The sequence below is a fragment of the Meleagris gallopavo genome, chromosome 1 (genome assembly GCF_000146605.3).
Source record: "Meleagris gallopavo isolate NT-WF06-2002-E0010 breed Aviagen turkey brand Nicholas breeding stock chromosome 1, Turkey_5.1, whole genome shotgun sequence".
Lineage (NCBI taxonomy): Eukaryota > Metazoa > Chordata > Aves > Galliformes > Phasianidae > Meleagris > Meleagris gallopavo.
In genome coordinates this window covers 95,870,274-95,885,844 of record NC_015011.2, presented here as the reverse complement: position 1 = coordinate 95,885,844, position 15,571 = coordinate 95,870,274, and the positions used below count along the sequence as shown (strand labels likewise).

General features: G+C 36.7%; 1 protein-coding gene across 1 annotated transcript in view; it reads left to right on the top strand.

Annotated features, from left to right (window-relative positions):
* SAMSN1 (SAM domain, SH3 domain and nuclear localization signals 1) overlaps positions 1 to 15,036 on the top strand; it is a 33,091-nt gene extending 18,055 nt beyond the window's left edge. Inside the window, exons 4-8 of the mRNA XM_003202862.4 lie at positions 1,248 to 1,368; positions 2,759 to 2,910; positions 5,169 to 5,375; positions 6,067 to 6,217; positions 13,802 to 15,036. Coding sequence (XP_003202910.1) covers positions 1,248 to 1,368; positions 2,759 to 2,910; positions 5,169 to 5,375; positions 6,067 to 6,217; positions 13,802 to 14,007 — 837 coding nt within the window. The 3' untranslated portion in view covers positions 14,008 to 15,036. The remainder of the gene's footprint in view (positions 1 to 1,247; positions 1,369 to 2,758; positions 2,911 to 5,168; positions 5,376 to 6,066; positions 6,218 to 13,801) is intronic.
* The last annotated feature ends 535 nt before the right edge of the window (positions 15,037 to 15,571 follow it).

Sequence of the window (15,571 nt, the reverse complement as noted above, 5' to 3'; positions counted from 1 at the left end):
TGCTAAAATTCTGCAGGTTGCAATCCATGAATTTTATAGTATAGAAAAGAAAAATTAGAATTGTGACATTTAGCTTCTGGACATTTACAGCAACTATTCACATGACAGGAATTCAATGAATTGTATGGCTGGACACATATCTACTGTGATCTTCATTCCTGCAGTAGATGGTGACAATCAATACTGGTCCACTGATTAATGGATGGCTTGGCCAATGGTTGGTGTAACAAACACTGTCCTTGCTGAAAACCATTAGTCTTTCATTTCAGTGCTATGCCTTGTATATACTTGCACCTGTCTCTTCTTCATACCTGCTTGACTCCATCCAAATGGACTCCACCAGTGAACTGATGAATGATTAACATGTTCCAAGTATGATGTAACATTTTAAGTACTGCATGATCTTTCAGTTGCGTGAAGATATTACGCACGTTGACAACGTGATGCAATCTGCTAAAGAAAGTCCTACTTTTGAAAGCTTATTATTATTTCACTTAGCTGTTACATCATCCCTAACTTAGCTGTGATTGAAATGTGGACCTTGTTGTTTTAAATTCCTTAAGTGTATAAGCTGTGATTTCTGAAGCGTGATTTAATGTTACGAACTCCAGGGACCAATTTCATACATCATTAGATTTTGTAAGAGAAACATGCATCTGTTAATTCTGGAATGCCCTGGATTTTGAGGCAAGTGTATAGGTTGAGCAAGGTAGGGAGCATGGTGCTAAAGCACTGATGCCGTATGTGCGTGCAAACTGTCTCTGAAATGCCCTTGCTTAGGTGCCAGCTCACCTCTAAGGGCCCACGATTTTCAGAAGTTCAACACAATCCATAGATGTCTCAGCTTGCCCTTCATTATGAGCTTACAGAATTATCTTTATACTTCTTCTCCAGAGACAATTAGAAAAAAACATCTGTCTACCTGAAATTTCTCATTCTAAGCCTTTGTGCTGCTGTCATATATTGCATCTTCTGAGATGGAGAATTACTTGAACAGAAATGAAATTGAATGGGGCAGAGAAGAGGCAAGTGCTGGTACTGAGCATCCTTGCTACTGGATAGATTGGTACTGGATAGATGTCCAGTCATCAACTTCTTAATAAAATGGTTCTTAATAAAATGTAATTATGATTAAATCCTCAAGTGCAATGACGATTGAAAAGGAAAATTTCTAAATATTCTAAATATTTCTATATATTTCTAAAATACATCTTTTGGTGGTTAATAACTGATTCTTTTTGTTAAAGAATGAAGAAGGAAAAGATGACAGTGATCCTGGTGGCGGAATACACACTGAGAAGGTCTCTCTGAAAGCCAGTGACTCTATGGAAAGTCTCTATAGTCTAAATAGTGGCCAGAGCTCATCTAGTAAGTACAAGATATCCAGACTTCTTAGTCAGTCATATTTTCAATATGGTTATTTCTGAATTCTGAGGTATCAGAGCCAGTGATTAAAAATGTGATACTAGTGCACTCTTCAGTCTGGCAGACAAAAGTATAATCTGATCAAACGGGTGGTAGCTAAGGAAGAAATTCCTGAAATAAACAGAGTGTTTTTAAGAGTGGAGATATTATTATTATTTTTAAACTACATGGATTATAGGGAATGATACAGGTATATATGCCAGGAATGTTTTTGAGGGCTAGCACTGCTGGAGTACTGGCACCCACAGAGTTACAAATCCTGAGTGTAGCCACAGAAGCATTTTCTCTGACAGTAGTGGCTATGAGCTCATTCTTCACTCTGCAGATGTGAGACAGACAGTGTGAGAAATAGTCTGAGATGAAGAATGATGAAAGCCTGAGCTGGTGGCTTCAGATCATGATGTTGACACAATCTGCTTCTCTGCAAATCCACTAAATCCCGTGCCCCAACAGAGCTGTTGGAACTTCTGATGAGAAGTGGAGTTTACCTCCACCTGTCTATCCATTGCTCAAATGTGGACAGTCAATGGGCAGCAAGTTACAGCAGTCCGTGGTGACATTGCTACGCCATCGCTGCAGGCTTCACGTGAGCTGTGAGAGGAGCCCTGCGTTGCAGTCCCAGCCATTTGCACTTAGTCTTTTATCTGGCCCTGAGACAGAGCTGTACACTTAAGCAATCACTTCAGACAAAACCATTTTTATGATCATTTTATATGATGTGATTTGTGAAAATTGTATATGAGAGTTTACTTCCAACACACTGCTGCTCTTATCTAAAAACATATTTGGATGGGATATTGCAGAGCTTGCTCAAATTTGCTTGAATTACTCTGCTGATATTTTATTGCTCAACTTGGATAAAATGACGGGCAGAAATGTTGATAAGATTAAAATTTCCCTCTGCAGTGCAGGTTCCTTTAGTGCTTTAGCTCGCTCTGTAATGAAATAAAATAACTTCTACACTACTTGTTTTCATTCCTCTCAATAAACAGGAGAAGTTCAGCAGAATTAATTCCCTAAATTGCAAATTTAGAGTACATGATATTTATCTGCAGAGTAATATTTTAAAAAGTCTGTATGTGTAAAATGTGTAATGTATTAGTGTCATCACTAGAAAAAGATCATTGGAGGGAAGATGTTAATGAATGATCTCCAACTAGTCTCTTACACTATGGTTTTTTGCATGTATTTTGCCTGGAACGTGTCAAAACCATGTGAAGTATGTTCTTTTTAATTCTGTGCCTTTAAAAACCTCCCTCTCTGCTGCCATACAGAATAGAATGTCTGCACAGTTAGTGCAGGAGACCTCAATTTCCACTTGAATCTCTTTAAGGTGGGGTGACCAGCTGCTCTGACGGAACAAGCAACAGGGATAGCCTCCGGTTTGATGATGAAGTCCCTTACAGTGGGCCATTCTGCGGCCGAGCTAAAGTGCACACTGACTTCACACCAAGTCCTTATGACACGGATTCTCTGAAAATTAAGGTAAGATAACCATCAGGATTTCTTCTTTTCTGGTGAGAACATCAGAGATGCATGTTTTATGTGTGAGAACACGTTTACTAAAACATTTTTAACTGCTAAGCACATGTACCACTCTAAAAGCAGAACAGACCTGCTTCTGCTGGGCTTCTATAATGACTTAGTTCTGACAGCACATTTTTAAGGCATAGATTCAATAGGTACCTCACCATGGTTTTCCTTGGGTAAAATTCATGTTGCTCCACATACTAGGAGATTTGGAGGAAGAAAAACATGAGTCTCATGGGATGTGAAGTTTCTTCCCCAGCTAGGATGTCTCAAAATCATGGTGGTACTCATTGACTTTAATCCAAACAGCCCATCTTTCCACTAGGCCTTCATTTAAGCATACTTTTGAACTATGGATTTTCTCTGGCTCTGATATCATGGCAGAGGTGTCCAGAATGAGGGAGTGAGAAAAAGGAGATCCAGATACGTGAACAGTACTAAGAAGATCCATCTTTTTTCCTTCTTCATCCATGCACAGATACAATCAGTAACATTATTGTTCAAACTATGCATAGCTATGTAATCTGAACAACTTCCTTTTCTCTCTGTAAACACCTTCCTACCAAGACTACATCCACACTTCAACATCTTTTTCCCTTCTTCATAGCCTCTTCTTGTCCAGATCCTCATTCATATCTCACTGCAGTCTTCTTTTCCTCTCAGGCCTATATTACAATTGCTCAGTGAATACTTGCAGTTTTCACCACGTGCCCTCCACTTCCACACATGTCCATGGCCTTTCTTTCAGAACAGTTTAATAATTCATGAAACAGTAAATTTCTGCTGCCTTATCTCAGTTACTTTTAAAATCAATGGGGTAGTGTATTTTATAATTATAAGCTAATACTTAGGGTTGAAATGCCCTAAGAATATCGCAATAAATTCCAGTACCCTGAATCTGAATTCAGGTTGCATCTACAGCTTGCCTTAAAGATACCACCTAATCCTGATCTGTTTCCACATCTAAAGTTCCTGAGCACTATATAAATAAGTAAAGCAATATATGTGCTTATAGAGCTTTAAACAAATGTTTGCTTAGTTTCCATTCCAAACATGCTCATAGCTTTCAGCTTCATATTTTAATGAAATCATTTGAACACAGCGAATTTCACACTTGGGTTTGTACCAGACTAGGGTGACAGCTTTATTTACTCACTATTTCTTGCCCAGAACAGAAACATTGAAAAATCTCAGAGATAATAAAAGATATTGTTGATAAACTGAGTTCAATTTTTCAGTTTTACAACAATCTGCCAAATTAAGTATGTATGTAAGGGTGTGATTCTGTGATTTGTTGTAGAACTCTATATTCAGTGGTTTTGTAAGTTCTGTAGTGTCTGACCAGAAGAGCAGACTCAAGTCTACCATCATGGGAGCAAGCTCTGTAGAGGATATGACTTACAAGGGAGTCTTTTTACTACCAAACTACTCAGAATTACTGTTGTTTTGAGTTGAGAATCCAATTCCCACATCTTGGTGTGGACACCTTTAGGAACAAGCCTTCCTGAAGTTGCTATATTGTTACTCATCTTTTTCCCTTGCCTTTTTGAGTGCATGAACAAACTTGGAGAAGTGAAGTTTTTAAGTCTGTCTGATGAGGTATTTTCCTTATTTTCCCACTCATTTTCAGTCCTTTGGGAACCATTGCCATGAAGATATTAAGTATTTAGAGAGTTAAATGTTCTTTATTGCCTTTGAGAAAAGTAGCTGGTGTTTCTGAGCGTAAAATGGGTAAGAGGCCATTTTTCATCTAGTTCAGCTATTAGTTTTAGAAGATCCCTGGGACAATGGATATTAAGATAATTGCATAAGTGGATTAGGGTAAAAGAACTAGGTGAGAAGCTGCGTAAAGCATTTGGAAAGTAACCTCACTGTGCTCCCCTGCTTTTTACCAAAGCTATGCCCATTACTGATGGCAAAAGTTGCTTTCTGGATGCAATGCTATGCCTTTTCAGGGCCAAAGTGGAGCACAAAAGGTTGAAAGGTGTTGCTTATTCTCTCTTCTCCTTCACAGAGCTCTGGAGATAAGGACTAGCTCTATTTCCTGTAACACTTTGCTGGGATTTTATAAAAGCAAAAAAAACTACATGCAGATAATTTTAAAAAGCTACTTCACATTGCCTAGCTAAGATTCTGTGTGGATTTTGTTCTACAGAGGAAATGTCACATAAACCAGGTGTTAAGCAGTGGTGTGTTTATTTCTATTGTTCTAGAAAGGAGACATTATAGATATCATCTGTAAAACACCCATGGGGATATGGACAGGCATGCTGAACAACAAAGTAGGAAACTTCAAGTTCATTTATGTGGATATTATTTTGGAAGAGGAAGCTGCACCCAGGAAGATAAAACCGCACAGAGGAAGCAAAAGGAACAAGCCTAAAACACTGCAAGAGCTCTTGGAACGTGTCCGTCTGCAGGTCAGCAAACATTGCCCTGTTGTATCTGAAGTCTTTAATTTCTGTGCATTTGGGTTGGATGTAATTTACAGGCAGAAGTAGAATGGGAATGGCGGATTTCAGCAGTTTTTCAGTCAGCTATGCAAAGAAGCTTTGTCTCTGATACGAGTGGCATATATAACTACATTTTATCACAAATTTTGTGAAGCTAAAATGGTCCTTGCAGAGAGACACAATGATGACTTGCTAAATCGTTGTTAACTTGCCTGTGACTGTGTGCCTTAGGGCAGGAGACGTGTGACTATGTGGAAATCTTGGGCGGAACTGCAGTGCAACTCAGCTGCTAATGTTTAGAATATAAGTTTCCAATTTTGCATGAACTGTGGAAGCAGTATTTTTTTTTTGCACTATGCTCTTGTTGTGCCTTTCTCCTTCAGTGGCTCCCTATGTCCAGACCCTATCTTGATCCAATCTGCTGCCAGGTTCTGGTAGATAACTCAGCTGCAGGTGAAGGATGGTCAAGAGAATCTCAAGACATCTCTGCCTGTTTCCTCTCACTCTCAATCTCTAATTTTGTTCAAAAGACATCTTCAACTGGCTGAAAAGTAGAGCCCATTTCAACCTGATGAAAGAGGAAAAGAAAAATTGTGCCTATTCATCTACTAAACATAGTGCTTGTTTAAGTGATGGATTTGCTCATTTCTTTTCGTAGGAATACACCTCAACCCTCTTGCTAAATGGCTATGAAACTCTTGAGGATTTAAAAGATCTACACGAGAGTCACCTGATTGAATTGAATATTTCAAACCCAGAGGACAGGGCAAGATTGTTATCAGCAATTGAAAATCTACAGGACAATGACAGTAAGTGTTTAAGCATTAAGAGTCATGTGCACGTTTTATCTAAGAAAGACAAAGAAATAGTGATTCTCACATTGATCTATTTAATGATTTTTCTTTTAAATGTGAAAAATTGAGTTGAATAGTTTCCTTATTTGTCCTGATGGATAACTACATCTCTTCTAGACATATACATGATTACTATCCTAGTAACACATAAATGATTTAAGATTTTCCATTGATAGGTCCTAATCTAGAGGTTGACAGCAACTGCTGCTTGGAAGCAATTCTTTTTCTAATGGGGAAACCAAACCCAAGAGAGGTTAAATGATTTCCCCTAAGTCAAAAGATCTCTGCAACTGCAGAAAATCAAACTTTCCAAACTCTGGGTTTAGTACTTAACAAGAATAAGTACAATAAAGAATTTATGACAATGACTAGAAACTTCAGCTTAACTAGATACTCAGCCAAAAAAGGAAATGTTTTCTTAATCTTTGTGCATACTCAACTCTATCATGAGCAGTTATTTTATCTGATGTGTTTCTCAACTGAGAAGCATCTTAAGGAGAAAAAAAGGATACCTGGAAAAACAGGTATCCTTTCCTTCCTGGGATGTTTTAATATTAGTTCTTGTTTACTGTTTGGTTTTTCTGTCCTCAGTATTGGTGGCTTTCCATTTCTCACTCCAGAACATGTACAATACATATGCACATACCTGAAGACACAGATATATTCAAATTTTTCTGTACATTAATCTTTCTGAATTTCTAAGAATATTTTTGGCTGCCTCATCCTCATCATTCAACTTCCCTCAAAGATTTTCTCTAATTCTCTTGGTTTCTTTGCTGACCTTGTTTTTCATTCTACACTGGGGTCTTTCTGTTCCCCATTTCTACATCATATTTCAGCATCCACAGAAATATAAGTTTCTTGCAAACACATTTGAGAAGCATTTAAATGGTGTTCTTTGCCAGTAGGATCAGTACTACTTTCTTGTCTATAGCTTTGTGAGATGAGTGGCTAGAAGAGAACTCTTGAAGGGCTGTCTACATAGAGGCTGTGATAGAGTGAATGTGGGAAAGAAAAGGTTAAATTTCCCAAGTATTGTGTTGCAGAAGTTGAGCTGGAAATCATGCGAGAATACATTAATTTCCTTAGTTTGCCCTTGAATAGTATGTACTTCTTGTTAATTATAGCTTTACCACATTTTCTGCGTCTTTTATTGCAGGTGTTTCTTTATCAGTGTTTAACAAAAAGAATTACAGAAAAAGGCTCATTTGTAAATTTACAGTTCTGTATCAGAGTGAAAAACAAAACCAAAACATACGATTTTTAACAGACAACCAAAGTGCCAAAGTATTCTGGGACTGTGAGGATGTGGTTTACTATTTATACTCCCTGTAGAGCAAAAAGTAGAGCAAGCAGGCATGTTGCATTTTTAAAAGATGACACCAAAGTTTTCTTATTTTGAAAATGTCTTAACCATTTAATATTCTACATACACTCATGCAAGGAGCAAATTTTAGAAGGTTCTTATGTATCCTGTATGTTGAACATCAGCAAATTTACCTTAGTTATCAAAATAGAGTTCTTACAAATTGGGAGCATGGGATTAAGTCACTTTTCTCCAGCAAGCAAGCAAACAAAAACAACATTTAACAGCTTGCTCTAAAAAAAGAAGATATTAAAGACTAAAGTTGATGGAAGCCATCTGTCAGGTAGTTATAATGAAAGATGGAGAGTCAAGATGATCTTGGGCAAAAGCTCAGCATGTGTCTGACCTTGTCCAAATCATTTGACCTCTCTGTGCTTCTGTCAGTCCAATTGGAAAATTGAGTTGAAAGAGCTGAGTGTTACTGTGAAAGTGAATTCTGCATCTGAACTGAACTTTCCTAGGTCAATATTTTTTTTCCTAAATGGGCATGACTGAGTCCAGCATAAATGATTTCTTAATTAAAATTGATTTTCTGCACTGCTTAGAAGTGAGCAGCATAATTACCCACAGCTACAAGGTAATCTGTTTACTGGCCTAGAGTGTTCTGGATAGAAGTTCTGCACTTTTCCAGGTAAAAGTTCATTTTTCTAACGAGCTTTGTTTAAGAAAATAATAATAATTCTAAGGTCATAGATGATATTTACTATTCTAATCCCATCTTTCTCACAGAGCTTGGAACAGTTCCATTTCTTTGCATTATATCTATGCTTCCATGAAGCATGTGTTTGACTCATGGATGGAGTCTCATCCATGAAGGTATGCTCCAGATTTGAAATGCAAGGTTTATGAGTTTTTGTGACTCTAATACTATTCATAAAGGCTAAGTATGGAGGAAGGTAGCCTCATTTTACCTGTTTCTACTATAGATGTAATCAAACATGATTTAATATTTCTTTAATGCAATACCTGATGTAGTGAAAATGGACAGTTGTTTTTACAGCCTATTCATTTTTTTCCTTTTTTGTCTTTTTTTTTTCTTGACATTTATTTTATGTTATACTAAGTAGTTTCTTTATGCTGTATGCTTGAGACTGTAGAATTCATATTGCAGAATAAAGTTATTGTGTTTTCCAGCAAAAGTACTTGCACAAATAGTTTTCATATTATGTGCTTCTTAAGACTGTCCAAAATGCAGGATTCTGGGCAGTAAGAATTTTTCATCTTACATTTGGTTTAGATCCAAATGAATTTGAGATAATAATTTTGCTCATCTCACAACAGGAATTAAAAACTAACTTTTATTTAGAAAATGCTACTACTCTGTGTTTTTAAAACAGTTTTTTCTTCTTGATACTATACTGCCTGCTTTCTACCTTTCCTATGAGCCAAGAACCAAATTCACCATCTTCAAGTATGTCATATAGCAAGATTACTGTAAAACTGCAAGATCTTTTGAGCTCCTCTTGACCTTTCCCCACCCCCACAGATCTCTTTTTAGATCTGCCATAAATTGATCAGACCTATATATTTTGGTACAAAGTGGTTGGCTTCCATGAATTCATGTCTGGAGAAGAAAAAAAAAAAAAAGTTCTTTTTCATAAAGTATTTCTTAATAGCGTTTCATTCTTCTCCCAGATGGCTTCTAGACAGGAGATGGATGTCCGTGCTTTTGTAGGATGCTATTTTTAAAGTGAAGCAGTTGCTGAACGGTTAATGAATAAAGTAATAAAAGAAGTTTGTAACTTTTTTTTCTTGACTGCTTCCTAGGACACACATTTTTGTGTCTGTAAAATAAACTTGATTCCTTTGGATGTATACATACAGTTCATATATAGGAAAAAAAAAAAGATATGTACATGCAATCTTGGGGATAATTATTTTACTCTTATTTCCCCAAATCCAATCTCCTTATTATATTTTTCAATTTTAAGTCTCTGATCATACTCCAAATCCCTCTGCAAGTATCATATAAGATTTGTTTCTTATTTATTGTATTTGAACAGCAAGTTAGCAGTTAGCTAATAACACAACATTCAGTTCTCAGTTGCATTCCTTACATGAAGACCTTAGATTTTCCCAGGAAAAGCAGCCTTTTATGAATATTAGTGTTTTTCACCTTTTTCCAGACATGTCTGTTTGATTCCTGAATTTAGAGATAAAGAAGCTTCTCACCTCTGTTTTCACCATAGGCTCTCCTCTCATACCAGTTCAGTATCCCTCCCACTTGTACTCTGAGTGCTGCAGAATCTTTGCCAGTGGGAAGAGAAGGGCCAACTGATGCCAGTGCAACCTCTGCTACTGAAAGCAGAAGAATCATCATAAATCACAAAATCATAGAGCAGCCTGCTGGAAGGGACCCCCAAAAGTCATAAAATCCAACTCCTGGATATGACATTGACTTCAGCGAGGTGGTTTTTTTCACCTTGTTTGTTTGTAGTTACCCACCAAAAGTTTATTCCTTTGATTCCCTGAAGTATTGCATGTGTATACAGTCCCACTTAACATTTCTCTCCTTCGGGTACACTTACTACTTTAAAATCATCCTATCTGAGTTTGGTGTTTTATTAGGTTTTGTTTCTTCCTATCATCAAGTGGTCTAACTGTCACAGGCACTGCAGGTTGGTATGTGTTCTTCATACCTCACTAGGAGGTCTAACTTCAGCCTTAATGAAATGTGTCATTCTAGTTATTCTGTTGTGCTTCTCAATAGGTCACTACTGCACCATCCAGGAAGGCAACTCAACCTAAAGTATCATGCTCATAGCCCCTTTCATCTTCTGGGCTAAGCTCATAAATGCAAACTCTCAGAGGGCATGGTTATGAAATACAGCTTAATGCAGGCTGACCTTATTTCTCCAAGACAAAATCTACGCCTTCCACCACTCATCTGGTTTAAACTGACATAATAATGGCACTGGAGTTAGTGACCTCAGTATATTCTTAAGCAGCATTGACTTAGTCCTAAGCTTGAAGTGCTTTCAGAACCAGGACTCTAACCTGATTTTAAGAAGTGGGAAAAGCTGGTGAAGGAAAAGGGAAATCTTTGTCGTACACAACTGTGCCACTGGATAAAAAATGTTAATTTCTAAAATCTTAATAGCAAGGAAGATACACGTGTGTCACGCATTCATTATCAAGTCTAGAGCCCTAACATTTTTTTCACGAGTCTGCATATAATCCTGCAGTCAGAAGAAAATACGTGTCAAAATGATGCATATTTTAGACACTTTTGTAAAATATCATTGATAACAGTGACTGAAAGCTACTTATCTTCTATGAAACTGCTTTACTGTAGAAAAATAACAGGGCTTCCATTTGTTGATAAGGTAGTGGTTTCTGATGATTCTGCAGCTTTTAGCGGCAGTTTAATTTTATCAATTCCTGTTTCCTGTGCGTTATATCTTTTTTCTGATGTCCAAATGATTAAGGCAGTAAACTTACCTTTACTAGTATGGGACTTGAACACGTATTTGCTAGGGAAAGGAGTTAAATAGAACTGAATGTAGAAGGCAAAAGCAGCTGTTTTTCTCAGAACACCTAAAGCTGTATGCTACACATATTTATAATACTCAGTATCCTTTTAAGTTGTTTAGTAGTTGCTATGCTATATTTAAGTCCCATCATTAAAAGAATCAAAAGCAAAGAAAAAAGCTGAAGAGTGATTTCAGTCCTCTCTTCTGAAATATGTTCTTTTTCTTCAACTTTTTCTGTTTGTAATGAAAAGCAAAAATATAACATTTTCACTTTCTCAAGCACCTGAACATTTTTGGTTTTCGGTTTTTGATGTTAAAAAAAATCTGATAGTATTTTGGGAGGAGACAGAAGTTTTACATGTCTGCATGTTTCTTAAATATACATTCTCCTGAAAATTATTTAAACTCAGATTTTAAAAAATCTAAGTTCCATATGAAGCATCTGTCCCTGGAACACAGAAGGAAAAGCATTGCTAAAAAATAAGACAGAATCTGTTTTTCAGGTAGGAAACTACTTAGATGACTGCAGCTACTTGCAGGCTACTAATATACTGACAGCAGCAGACGAGTTACTTGGTCTTCTTTTCCACTGCAAAACAAACAAAGTGAATGGAGATTCCACTTTGACCTTGAAAATGTAAACAGGATTAACTCTTTTTAGGTCACTGCTTTCCAGGGCAGCAGATGATGCCCCAGAAGCTGATAAAAGTCCTAGCAAGCAGCATTAGGGCTGATCGGGGATTACAGCAGGGGGAAGGGGAGCCCTGCCTGCAGCCACCACCTGAGCTCTGTCAGCCCACAGTGACCAAGGCCTGGGACCTATTGGCACTGGTGGAATGGGAGCAAGGGGCTAATGACACAGTTTAGAAGGGCTTTACTGGGGCATCTGCTGTTTGTGCTAAACTATTCATGTTGCTACTAATAGCAGCAGTAATACCTTCAGTGGTGTAATTCATTTTGTAATTCTTTTCTGACTTAAATCAGAAATCAGTTGGAGCCTATCTGATCACATATTTTCCCTACAAAGATAGGTAGCATTTGATGTGGTGGACTACGTTCCCTAAGGTGAGAAGGAGATCAAATAGTTACAGATCTCTACTGAATTTGCTGAAATGTGTATTTGTACATGCAAGTGCAATTAACCATTAATTTATGTGGGGAGAAGGTGGGACTTTTATTCCTTGGAAAATGTTTAAAGTAATCAGAAATCATTTTTTAAAATACGTAAGGTTATGCCTATAACCTCAGACTTAATGAAAAATGACTACATTGAGACTTTGGATTCTTTTCTTCAAAATCTGGATTAGTTTATTAACTTAATTAGGTAATTAAAATGTAGAAAATATTAAATAGAATTAATAAGTCCCAACAGATCTACAAGAGTAGGGTCATGAGGACCTGCAAGTGTTGTCAAATATATCAAAATGCCTTGTGAAATGATTTCTCTGGAATCTCGTTTACACAACAAAGAAAGGCCCTGACTATTCCATTTCAACATTTTCATAGCAGGTTTATTTTTTTTTTATATAATTTCTAATTTATTCTTAATTACGCAATATTTAAAACAAACAAATCACAGTGAAAACCTTTCTCATGTTATAATTTCTAACAGTTTAAACGAATGTCTAGACACTTTAGACACTTTCCTTTCAGAAATGTGATAATTTTAGGCTGTTACCCTGGAACTGAATTAGATTTAGATTTTCAGGAGGAATAAAATCCTTCCTGACATAACCATGAAGGAACAAGTTGGCTGAAATAAATTACCTTTTTTTTTTTTTTTTTCCCCCAAATAAAAAAGACATCATTTTCTTGAGGCTTGAAATCTGAGGTGAAGCAATCTATTCCTGTATCACCTGGTTCTCCTACTTTGATTGGAAAGTAAGATACAGCTTGAAGTAAAAAAACACAGTTACAGGAGAGCCATAGGGAATGAAAGAGAATGAAAGAGAGAGATGTAATATTTTATAGCATGTTTTCTGAAGAAATTTACTGTGAGTGAACATCACGTGTTTTACAGAAAATATGAGCGTGAATTTTAACCATGAGATATATTTGATACATGATATACAGGGATATCCTGTCCACAAAATGCTGGCTCACTGAGCTCTTCCTGAGGTGCAGATTGTTGTGCCTGAGCAGATTAGACATGCAGCAGTTAAACAAGGACGAATTATTTGCAAGTTTATCTGCTTCTACTTAGTTTTTTTGGACAGTATTCAAAAAACATGCAGCAAGAATTAAGCATCTTGGTTTTCTCTGAGGCCTTTGTATTTTGGAAAATATCTTTTTGGACACCAAAAATGAAATTTCTAGGAAGTTCCTATCAGCCATCCATTCCCACTGATAAGTCAAGTGCTTTTGAAGATCCGATTGCCACACATCTTCAGACTGTGCATGGTGACTGGTGCACCTGGGCACAGCCTAAAGGATGTAGGCAAAGCCTCAGGCATTCACATCTGAGCAGCACAGCACAGGATCAAAGCCAACCTCAACAGGAACTTAGGTGCTTGTGTCATCACATTTTTAGTTCTTTGATGCTGTTTTCTGTTTCCAATAGACAGAAGATATTGATCTAGCGTGTGTATGTTACTAACTCTGCTTCTACAGCTCTTCAAGATCAGCCACATTGCTGTCTCAAACTGTTTTACAGGATACTTATTCTGACACTTTACTTCTTTCTTATTTTGTTCTTTCCAGATGAACAAGAGCAGATAAGCGAGGGTGGTCAGGAGACACGGAGCTTAAGCCCTCAGCACAGTTTTGACAAATCACAGTTAAATGACTGCCCAAGAGATTCCGGCTGTTACATCTCATCAGAAAATTCAGATAATGGTAAAGAAGAAGTAGACCCAGAAACCCTGTCTGACATGGTGCAGTCAATAACAATCACTGAGTCAAACTGATTCTGTTAAGCTGTTTCTGCAGATGCTCAGAAAAGACAATCAGATAAGTGAAGCTGATTTGCTGGTACAGAAGCAGAACACAAAACATTTCTCAACACTGAAAATCTATTTCTGTCTGATATATAATGCTCTAGACTGCTTAATATGCGGACATTTGAGAACTAAATCTTAGCTGATAATAACAGTATCTCATGCTTTTCAACGAATCCACCGACATTTCACTGAAAAAGTTGATGCATATATATTTATATATATTTGTACAGCAAATGCATTTTGTATAATGATAGGGAATTGTTTTGGATAGTGATACATTGTCTAAATATTAAGCTGTGGAACTCTCCAAAATGTAAATACTGTATATATTTATTTTTAAAAGATTGATTAATCGCACTGTCTCTTTTTTCAGATGGGTTTTGCTGAGATTTGTACAGAAAATATTTGCATTGATGTATCATCATAATAAAAAACTAGATACATTCACATCCTACTTTGAAAAGTACTAACCTAATTCCTGTTAATATTAAAGCTTTTAAATGCTATTCTTCTCCAAAATGGTCTCTAAAGAGGCTGTCTTACATTTTATCCTGGATGTACAAAAGAACTGTCGTGTCAGTCTGAATCAAGCTCTTTGTGTTTGTCATCTTCTAGAGAGTGTAGTCATCTGAATTCCTCATGCATTGCCAATGTGTATATTGTAATTTTCACAGCTGTTCTCATTTCTTTCCAAGCATTCTGAAGACAATGCAAGCTTGGAACAACAAATCAAACAAACAAACAAACACAGCAGTTTCAATGCTATGCTTTTATTATTGTTTTTTTGTGCAACTTTTGCCTTTTGTGCGTGATGTCATGCTTGTTCATTGGGTATTTTTGTTTGTGTACAGAACTCAGAAGCTAACGTGGTTATCATGCAGTATTGTCTTTTATATGGGATTTAATTGTCATCTCCCACGATATTTTGCACTGGAATACACATTACATCTGCCTGTCTTCCTTCAAAAATAAACAAAATCTTATATTTAAAAACGACTTGATTTTTAATGTGGTCATTACATTTTAAAGATTGCTCTGTTCTAACACTAGCACAGTAAATGGCAAATCCACTGAGCATTTTTATCATGCATAATCATCTTGGTATCAAATCAATACAGAAACTTCCTGCTCACCAATTAGTCACACCATTTTCATAATTTAAAGCATTTTGCATTCATGCTAAAAAGTTTCCACAGACTCCTGACAATTTAAATCACTTTCACAAGAGATGAAACACGGAAAGTTCCACCCCAGAAGAGTACTTCTAAAGAAACTGTAAACAAGTGGAAAATTCTTATCCTTTTTTTCCCCATGGGCAATGCTTTCTGCAGTTTCGTGACTCCTCAAAAGGGTACTGCTGTCAGACTCCTAACAGACAGATCTGCTTTGAGGGTTACAGTATAAAAACATTAATTCTAGAAATTTCAAAGACTTGGTGTAAATAAACTTGGCTTAGTAGAATAAACAAGCTTGGGAGCTGCTTGATTTTTTTTCTGTTTTTAACTCTCATTTTATACTTTGGCTGTCAACA